We start from the raw sequence: 10,771 nt of genomic DNA, 5'->3' as shown, positions 1-10,771 counted from the left end.
CCTTTTCATATGTTAAAAGCTCTTTATATGTTCTATGTTTTTGGCTATTAACATACAATTGGCTATTGAGATGCACTGGCGACAAACATCATTCACTCAACAACCTTCCCCTTCACCCCAATTTTAACGCCTCTCTCCCTCCCTCTTCCTCTCCCTCTCTCCTTCCCTTCCTCTCCCTCTCTCCTTCCCTTCCTCTCCCTCTCTCCTTCCCTTTCTCTCTCTCTCCCTTCCTCTCCCTCTCCCTCTCTCCCTCCCTTTTCCCCCTGTTCCCTCCCCAGTGGACGGTTGTATGGACTGGTCGGTGGACTACCTGAAGTACCGGGTTCTGCAGGGGGAGCCGGTGCGCGTCAAGTGCGCCCTGTTCTACGGCTACATCCGGGCCAACTACACGCAGGCGCAGAGCGTGGGCCTGAGCCTCATGTGGTACCGCAGCTCGGGTCTGGGCCACGGGGACTTTGAGGAGCCCATCTCCTTCGACGGCGTGCGCATGAGCAAGGAGGAGGACGCCATCTGGTTCCGGCCCGCCGACCTCCAGGACGTGGGGCTCTACTCCTGCGTGCTGCGGTATGGAAAAGGGGTCAAGGGATCACAGGGGGGGTGATTTAGATTATATTGTGCGTGGGCCTTTGATGTTGCATACAGGAATGAGTACAATCGGAGTATACGGATGATTGTAATGGGAAATCGATGGTTCACTGCTGACTCACATTGCCGGGCTGTTCTTCTTAAACGCGCACACACAAGCGCAATCCCGCACAAACACTCGCGCACACACACACAAGCCCTTGCACACACACACACACCCACACACACGCACACACCATTTTAAACGCATGCGTCTATTTTGGCATCAATTAATCATTATCAGTAATGTAAAAAACAGTTCATAAATATAGGTAATTGGGATAACAAAGAACAGTAATCACTTCAAAGTTGTATACTGTCTGCTGATCCATCAAAAGATTGTGAGTTAGAAAGTGACATTTGAATGACATTTGAGGAAAATGTGTGCGTAGGTGTTTGTGTCAAAAATGAAAGAGCGGTGGACAGCAGACGTAGTTCACAGGGAACACTCAAAGATAGATGCTTTCTCACAAAAACACTGTTACAACACCCAAGCACAGGCAACCACACACACCTGAAACACACTGGCATGCACACATGCACACATGCACATACATACACCCACACCCACACACACACACCTACACACAATAACAAAACAAACACACAAGCCTTTAAGTGGGGCGTACAGGGAGACGAACGGGTAATTATGTGGCGGTAACTTATTGACCTTTACGGTGGAGAACACACCGCAGAAAATAAACGGCTCATTGCAGCTCTTCATTTCACAGTTAGCTTTTCTTTCTTTTTTACCAGACCGTTAAAGACCTTAAAGAGCCATGAAGGCCATGGAATGATCAGTTGAGTTGTGATTGTGAAGAGCATGTTTGGCAATGGGTGGTGTCACCACCAAATACAGCACAACTAATGACACAAACACTTAGAGAAAACAGCTTTACGTTAAATCAATGGCTTGTTGGGCTGTCTTTGATTATTGCCAATTCATGCAAACAAGGGACTATATTCAATCCCCCCCCCCCCCCCCCGCTTGAAATTCAGAGCATATTGTACCAATTCTCCATGGCGTGACACTTGTAAAGAAAAACAGATGCCTCTAGGTTTCTGGTTTCTCCGCAGTGCTGGTTCCATCTGGGGAGATTTTAAACGTCTCAGATACACTAACCAACCGGAGCACTGCGAGAGATTTGCTTGGGAGCTAGAAATCAATTGTCCTTTTGTTAAAGGGTATGCTTTTGAGTCCCATTTTACCACATGCGACCCCTCTTTACTGCGACTCCCTACAGAGAGCGAGAGAGACGGAGAGAGAATTCTCTCCACGGTCGGGCCTCCATTTTCTATTCCGAGCTGCAAACAAACATCCATTTGTTCTCAACCATGGACGACAACAACCGGGTTGACCTGCTTAATGATCTCAGCACACAGTCGTGTGATAATATATTCTGTTTATGCTTTGTAATTGCCAAAACCCATCACTGACAGACCCAATTAAAAACATATTAATGTAGATGAGGATGGGAACGTATGGGCTAAGGGCTTTGCATGTTTCATGTGTGAAAGAGGACACAATGTGCCGTTCTACCTGCCAACTCTGTGGAGTTGTCAGACACGCTTAGTGATAGATATTATACACTGCGATTCATATTTACTTTTTTGTACACATTTGTGTACCATTAAAACAGAAATTGAGATTGACACTTACATTCACATTTTGCATGGTATGTTGGTATTCCTGCCATGAGCTCACCTCAGCTTTGTGTTTACGCCCTCCGTATCTTTTTCCTCCGAATGGGCAATAGGTACACAACAAAATATGTGAGTGTGTGTGTGTTTGTGTGTGTGTGTGTGTGTGTGTGTGTGTGTGTGTGTGTGTGTGTGTGTGTGTGTGTGTGTGTGTGTGTGTGTGTGTGTGTGTGTGTGTGTGTGTGTGTGTGTGTGTGTGTGTGTGTGTGTGCGTGCGTTGTTTATCTGCTGCATACCAGTGTTTGCATGCACCAGTGATGCTAGTGTGTATGCACCAGCAGTTATCTTTGTCCTTCTCTGCCTGGCAACTTAAATCTAATCGCTAGGTTTCACGTGAAGGTGACTTGATTTACATAGCAATTTCTTCATGTTCTCTCCTCCTCCCTATCTACCTTTGTTTCATGTTCATCCTTCTCTCTTTTTTCTGTTTCTGGTTTGTTTGACTCCTACGTTCAGATTATGTCTCTCTCTCCCCCACGTTTTTTCAACTCATACTAGGTCTGGAAGATATGCTCTTTTTTCTCCCTACCTTCACCTCTCTCTGTCTCTTTGTCTCTCTCTCCTCCCCTATATCTCTCTTGGTTTCTCACCCTCTTTTTTCTTTCCATTGTCCACCATCCCTATCTTACACACACACACACACCTGCACACACACGCAAACACACGTACACACAGGTACAGACACACACTCACACACATACACACACACACACACACACACACACACACATTACGGCTCCCTACATGTTTTACCTGGTAAATTTATTCATACACTTCTCATAATGAGTGTGTGCTCTTGAGTGCCCGGCTCCACGTGCGCTTCCTCTTCACGTGCGCTCCCTCTTCACGTGCGCTCTCCTCTCGTTCGCGATTGCATTATCCAGCGTGTGGGCTAATAACGAATGGCGGCTGACGTGAGCCGCAGACTAATGTCCAATAGCCACCCTACTCAAATAGAGTGTGACAGGCAGGCAGGGACCTTGCGTCCAAAAATCCCCTCCCCCCTCCCTGCCCCCCCCCCCCTCTCCAACCCCTTCCTCTACCTGCAACTGCCCATCAATCAAAGCACCCCTGACACCTTTCCCCATCATGTAACAGGACGCCTGCTGTGAATATTTAAAGCATATGGTATGCGGCATCCTGAATACAGGGTGGGGTGAGGGGGGGCTCAGATGTGGGGACTGAGCACTGAGAAAGAGGTCATTACAGGTAATCTTGTAATCGCATCAAGTCATTCTGCCTTTACTGCGTTACCTTTAAGGTTGTCTTGTGTGTGCGTTGGTGGATACGCAGGCATGGACAGCTGCAGTGTTATTTCGTCAGAGCCTTGGTGTGTGTTAACGCACCTGCATGCCTGCGAGTCTGTGGCGTAACGACTTACCACGCTTTGCATGCTGGGTAGGGAGAGTAGAGTCAATAATGACACAACTCGGTTTCCGCCAGCACGTGGCCTCGTTGCAATGGATTGCGTCGGCCGTGTTCCTGTTGCAGCACATTTTCTCATTCAGTCTTTCGGTCTCCTTTCCTCTGTGTCGCGTTCCTCCCCTGCCTCTTCCACTCTGGTCACTGCCGCGACCTGCCCCTCATCCACGGTGCTGAGTCCAAGGACGGCAAAACATACCTCTGTATGTATTGATCTGGTCCCACGAGTGTGTGTGTGTGTGTGTGTGTGTGTGTGTGTGTGTGTGTGTGTGTGTGTGTGTGTGTGTGTCTGTGTGTCTGTGTGTATGTCTATGCCTGTGTGTTTGGGTGTGTGTGGGCTCACACGTGTGTGTGTGTGTGTGTGTGTGTGTGTGTGTGTGTGTGTGTGTGTGTGTGTGTGTGTGTGTGTGTGTGCGCGTGTGTGTGTGTGTGTGTGTGTGTGTGTGTGTGTGTGTGTGTGTGTCTGTGGCCCAGAATGTGCACACGTGCTTTATGTCTCTGAGGGTCACGTTGTTAATACAAGAGAGGTGACTCACTTATTGCTTCCATATCCTGAGCAGATGACATGACACCCTGTCATTTACAGTGAATGGCAGCATCTGGCCAGTAGTGGATTTAATGTGATGAAATTAAATGACAGCCCATATGGCTGGAGACACGGGTCACTGTCGGGCTTCCACTGGTCTACTGGGGGGGGCTGTGTGGGGCTGACTACTGCGCAGGCTGGGCCACGGGACACATACAGACAGGTGGACGAACGCAGAGGTGATGTTTTGCAATGGGTACAACGTTGACACTGAGGCCTTGTACCCTAATGGGGAGGACAGCAGCGGAAGTCATTTTGAAGATGAGGCGGGGGGGGGGGGGGGGGGGGGGGGGGAGTGATGGTGACGATGTCTGAGGTGATGAGGGTAAAGGAAGAGATTGTGGTGACGGTCATGATGATGATGATGATGATAATGATGATGGTGGTAAAGGACCAGATGGTGTTAATGGTATAGAATAAGTTGTTGTTGTAGTCGTGAAGATGTAAGTGATGACGATGATGATGATGATGATGATGAGGAGGATGATGATGATGATGATGGTGATGAAGGTGGAGATGGTTGCGAAGGCGTGGGGTGGTGATGGAGATGCCAATGAAAACAATATTGCACTGCATGTATGACTGTATCGGGAGGTGAAGGTAGGGGTGAGAGCGTGAGTGAGGGATGGGGTTAGGGATAATGATGATTACAACAATGACATTAATAGCACAGAGGGAAGCGTCCTCTAAATCTACCAGCCAATGTGTGTCGGTGAGGCGTGTGGTGAGGGAGGCGTGTTGCATCATTTGATGACTAAGCTCTCTCTCTCTCTCTCTCTCTCTCTCTCTCTCTCTCTCTCTCTCCTCTCTCTCTCTCTCTCTCTCTTTCTCCCTCTCTCTCTCTCCCTCCCTCTCACTCTCTCAGTGTCTTCTCTGATTAGCAGTGTCTTCTCTGATTAGCATTCCTGGATGCTCGCTATAATCCCCCCCCCCCCCCCCATCCCCACACACAAACCCAACACCCCACACCACCACCACACCACCACCACCACCATCACCAAGACCACCACCACCTCCACCAGCACAACCACCATAAATCTAATGTTTGGTCATGAGCGTGAGTCGAGGACTCGGTAAAGCTGCTGAACACGTCGTTATTGCTAACGCCGACAAACGCACAGAGAGGGAGATCAAGTGAGGAGGAGTGATGAGCAATGAGCGGTAGCTCTTCCCCTGTAAAAGATGCGCTCAAGACTTAAGTATCTAAGCGGATGTATCCAAATATAACCCGTGCTCTTCCCACTCGCGTACGGAAGTGCTTGTGGGAAAAATCAATGGTTGACCCGTCAGTCGTGTGTGATTATAAACAATTTGTTTTGTAAACTATGTTGTAAGCTTGGACTGTCCGCAAAGGTTACAAAAGTATGTAATTGTGAATTTAGGATCCAGCAGTCTTACGATGTTACATCAGACCTTCTGGGGGGAGACGGCACAGAGCCTGGGTCGGGGAAATCAAAAAACTATCAGGGGCCAAGTTACATCTTGTTTTCTACTATATTCTGGAGCTTTTCTACAGTAGAGAAACTTTGTTTGTAACAACTTTGTATAAAGCCCAGGAAACTAAAAGCCCTGTTCACCCCAAATTGAGTCTGCTAGATGATCATCTAAAGTTGTATTTGTTATGCTAATTGAAATGCAAATGGGTTAACAAATTGTCTGTGTTGTGTTGTGTTTGTTGATTCAGGAACTCCACCTACTGCATGAAGGTGTCCATGTCTCTGACGGTGGCCGAGAACGACACCGAACTCTGCTACAACTCCAACATGAGACGGACGGAGAAGGCCGAGCTCAGCAAGAGCAAAGACATCCTATGTCCGGACATCGACGACTACGTGGAACCCGGCAAGGAGCCGGACATCACCTGTACAAGGTGGGTCTCTGGCCACTGTCTTCCCATTGGTTTGTATGTTCGTATGGGCGTCTAAATGTCTTCCCATTGGTTTGTGTGTTTGCATGGGCGTCAGAATGCCTTCCCATTGCTTTGTATGTTTGTATCATGTGTATGTGCGGATTCATTGTTTGTCTTCCTTTTAATTGTGTGCATCTGCCGTTCGCCCTATTTGCAAATGACGTTGTATGATTTGCCCGCCTGATTGCATCGATTTGTGTCGTTTTCCTCAAAACGATTCATCAATTATGTAGGATGAAAAAGTGAGCATCTGTATTTGTGACTACACGAGCAAGCAGCGATGTAACGTGGTTCAGCGATCAGGTTTCATCTCAAATGTCTCTGATGGTAAGCCTGAAAAAAAAAAGTACATTTATTTGAAGGTTCCGGATCAGTTATGCAAATTGTCAGCGAGCGTAGGAATGGCAAAGAAAGTGTTTGTCTGCAGTGGTGCACACGGCCAGCGCTGTAGTCGTTTAATGTGCGCAGAGATTACAAGAACACAGAGAGGTTGCACAGAGGGCGGCCATGGAGACGACTCTCCTAATAAACGGAAACACGGAGGAGAAAATTGTACATTCTCATGCTCTTGCCCTACAGGATAAGTGAGTGTCCTCTAAATGCTCTCAGTAGCTGATATCCATGCCTTGTTGCACCTCCTCCACCACCTCCTCCTCCCCCTACTCCTCCTCTATGACGTGGGCGGTCGCCTTCCACGGGTCAGGTATGGCCTGCGGACCACACAGTGCATCCTGGGAAGGGTCTGAGGCCAAACTAATCACAGGCAGATCAGCACTAGATTAGCCGGGCCGGGCTCGACCTCTAGGTTTTCCCGGAATTCAATTACAGCCCAGGTAATGACTGGGAGCGATGGCACCCAGAGTTATTTGGACCACTGCGGAGCAACGCTGATTGAATTTTAAGGTGGCCGGGAGCAACGGCGGGATGGAGTCCAGTGAGCCAGGGTTGTGTCCCTGCCAAGCGGAGAGAGGACCTGGAGAGCACAGACTGTACATATACACACATCCCCGCAGATAACCATCCACACACAGACTTATGCACACATACACACACATACACATACACACAGAGTCACATACACACATACACATACACACAGAGTCACATACACACATACGCATACACACAGAGACATATGCACAAATACCAACAGACACATACACACAGAGACATATACACACATCCCCACAGATAACCATCCACACAGAGACTTATGCACACATACACAGACACATGCACACAGAGACATTTGCACGCATCCCCACAGACACTCATCCACACAGAGACATATAAACATACACACGGATACATATACCCACAGGCACAAAGATACACACGGGCACAGATACAAACATGCGCCAAGGGCACGGACGTGCACGCACACACGCATATACATTTAAACACAGAAGGACCCTCTTTTACCAGAATATTTCTGATGACAATGTTGTTGGTTTCCAGTAGAATACCATAGAAACAACATTTCCAACACCCACACTTTCCTAAACCAGTATTACAGGGAAGACACTCAATTCAGTGCAATAAATCTTCGTCAGATGACTATGATACGGGTTCCTTAGAGGAGCTTATCATCATTACCATATGTGGCTTTTATGATTGTCATGAATCCCAGTCCTTCCCAGTACTGAACTGGGATGGCGTAGTGTGACCGGCATGGGGCACTTGACGCGGGTCGTAACTCATGACGGAGTGAAGTGAAGGTCATGCGCGTCATCGCAGAGATTGATGCGCCCCCCCGGCCATGTGCAATATATATGACTATCGTCCTCCCTCGTCCGTTTGGTTTGCAGAGTCTGTTGTCTTAGTCTGTCTTCCCAGTCATAATTTGCAGGATTTATTCACCTTGAGACGTTCTGCAGGGTCTTAAAGTTTGACCCCTCTTGTTCTTTACCATGTGTTTGTGTGTGTGTGTGGGTGTCCTAATGTGTGTGTGTCTGTGTGTGTGTGTGTTTGTGTGTGCGTGTGCTTGCTTGCGTGCTTGCGTGCGTGTGTGTGTATGCGTGTTGGCATGTGTGTTCGTCTTTGTCTATGTGGGTGTGCGTTTGTATACACATGTTTTTTCGTGTGTGTGTACGTGTGTGTGTGTGTGTGTGTGTGCGTGTCTGTGTGTGTCTATGTGTGTGCTTTTTCGTGTGTGCGCGTGTGCGTGCTTACCCACAGGAGTGCCGTCCGAAGCAATGGCGCGCCAGCATCCTGCGGAAGAGAGACACCCTGTCCATCCAGGAGGTGAAGGAGGATGACATCGGGAACTATACCTGTGAGGTCCAGTTCGGGGGCTTCGTGGTCAGGAGAACCACCGAACTCACCGTCACCGGTAGGTCCTCCCCTCTCATCTCCGCCCCTCTCCTCCCATCTCCCCCCTCTCGCCCCTCTCCTCCCTCTCCCCCCTCTCGCCCCTCTCCTCTCTTAATGAATGGCGCTTACTGGTTGTTGTTGTGAGGAGAAATGAGAGACGAGAGGTTTGGATGTAATGATCAATATGTGATGTGTTGCTACAGATGTGATTATATCTGTATATGGTATTGTATTGTACCACGCAAACTCTCTCTCTGTTACACCCCCCCCCCACACACACACACACACACACACACACACACACACACACACACACTCCTCTCTCTCTCTCTCTCTCTCTCTCTCTCTCTCTCTCTCTCTCTCTCTCTCTTCTCTCTCTCTCTCTCTCTCTCTCTCTCTCTCTCTAACACTCACACTCACACACACAGATCCTAGCTACTGGGTTAATGGAGGGGCTGAGTTGATGGCGGCATGTGGATGCCTGGATGCCATTCCCAGCTCGAGCAGCTCTGCAGCCCACATGCAGGCCTGAAATATTCAGGCCACTGGCTGAGCTAGCCTCTTCACACTGAGAGCTAAAATACGAAGACCAAGGTCACAAGATTACTCACTCCCTGTCATATCTCTCTCTTCCGCTCTAAACTGCTGTCATGCCTCTCTTTGTCTCGTCTGTCTGTCTCCCTTCCTCCTCCTCTCTCTCTCTCTTTATCTCTGTCTGTATATAATCTCTTCGGATCTTTTTCTTTCTCTCTCCATCTCTCTCTCATTCTATCTCTCTCTCTTTCTGTATCTCTCGCTAACTCTCTTTCTCTATCTCCCCCTATCTTGTTCTTCCTCTGTATCTTTCTCTCTCTCTGTCTATCTTGCTTTCTCTCTGTATCCTTCTCTTTCTATCTCTCCCTCTATCTCACTACCACTCTCTCTGTCGCTCTCTCTCTCTCTCTCTCTCTCTTTCTCTCTATCTCTCTCTCTCTCTCTCTCCCTCTGTCTCCCTCTCTCTATCTCTTCTCCCACTATGACCCAGTGTCTCTCAAATGTCTCCCTGCGTTACGATGATGCCCCTGCAAACGAGGCACGCTCGCTTCCCCTTCGCCCGTGAGCGAGAGCTCCAGGGGCAATCGGGGGAGAGAGCGATTGAGTGATGTGGATGAGGGGGGTCAGAGGTTAGCCAGGGTTTGTCTTAGATATTTCTTTATTTCACTGCTGGAGCGTAGGTCTCTGCAAGTTCAACAGCTCTGATTAGGGTTGATGGAAAGGTCAAGCTTCATTTTTATCCTCACTCCCTCCCCTCTTCTCCCCCCCCCTCGCTCCGTGATCCAGACAAGACGGTCGGGCTCAATGCGTTGTGGAGCACATTATGAAAGAAGGGAAAGGGACTGTGAAAACAACCTCACAATGGGCAGGAACTGGGACCTCGGATCGAGCAGTGTTACTAGGCCATGGCAGAACTTCTGCTGGGGGGGGGGGGGGGGAAACGGCATGGAGCCTGGGCCGGAAAGCCCACACCTGAAAGGTTCAGGGCTACGCCAAGTTTCCAATTTCGCTATGGAGATATTCTACCGAAGAAAAAGTCATTCGCGCGAGTGGATGAGGCTTTCATAAGGGGATTTTAATAAATGTATTCCTACCATTCGAAACCTTTACAGACACTTTTTTGAGCAGTGGTGTCCAGACAGGGTGTTTTAGTCCTCCACCAGGGAGAGTAATCCAAACCGAGCTGGCCTGATGCATGAAGGATCGGGGTCACTTTGAATGCTGCTATAGGGCTCGTCTCAGTGCGACCCAGAGAGAGAGAGATACAGAAATCTGTGTCGATGAGCATATGTGTGGAAATGTATTATTGTATGAGTCTACGTTTCTGTGTGCTTGTGGGTTTCTGTGTGTGTGTGTGTGTGTGTGTGTGTGTGTGTGTGTGTGTGTGTGTGTGTGTGTGTGTGTGTGTGTGCGTGCGTGCGTGCGTGCGTGCGTGCGTGCGTGTGCATGTGAAGTTGATATGTATCTCCTTTAGTGTTTACTTGTGTGTCTGGTCATTCCTCTCTGCGATGGAGCAGCTGATAGTGCCATGAGGTACAACGATAGACCACTTCATATCTGGCCCGGATCAAACAGGAAGATATATGGTATCAAACCTCCTTCCTCCAGCACGGCGTTGCCATTGGTCGAGCCCTGGGGTGTGATCACACACGCACAGCCTTTGGAGAGCATGGCCACCCGGA

General features: G+C 48.8%; 1 protein-coding gene across 1 annotated transcript in view; it reads left to right on the top strand.

Moving 5' to 3' along the window:
• Nucleotides 1-265: 265 nt before the first annotated feature.
• The window catches only part of LOC132448907 (interleukin-1 receptor accessory protein-like 1-A), a gene marked incomplete at its 5' end in the record, with an annotated part of 26,967 nt that continues 16,461 nt past the window's right edge, over nt 266-10,771 (top strand). The window contains 3 exons of the mRNA XM_060040460.1: nt 266-564; nt 6,018-6,207; nt 8,424-8,622. Coding sequence (XP_059896443.1) covers nt 266-564; nt 6,018-6,207; nt 8,424-8,622 — 688 coding nt within the window. The remainder of the gene's footprint in view (nt 565-6,017; nt 6,208-8,423; nt 8,623-10,771) is intronic.

Source organism: Gadus macrocephalus, chromosome 20 (assembly GCF_031168955.1).
Source record: "Gadus macrocephalus chromosome 20, ASM3116895v1".
Taxonomy (NCBI): domain Eukaryota; kingdom Metazoa; phylum Chordata; class Actinopteri; order Gadiformes; family Gadidae; genus Gadus; species Gadus macrocephalus.
The sequence above is the reverse complement of the archived record's forward strand: the minus strand, read 5'-3'. Positions and strand labels throughout refer to the sequence as shown.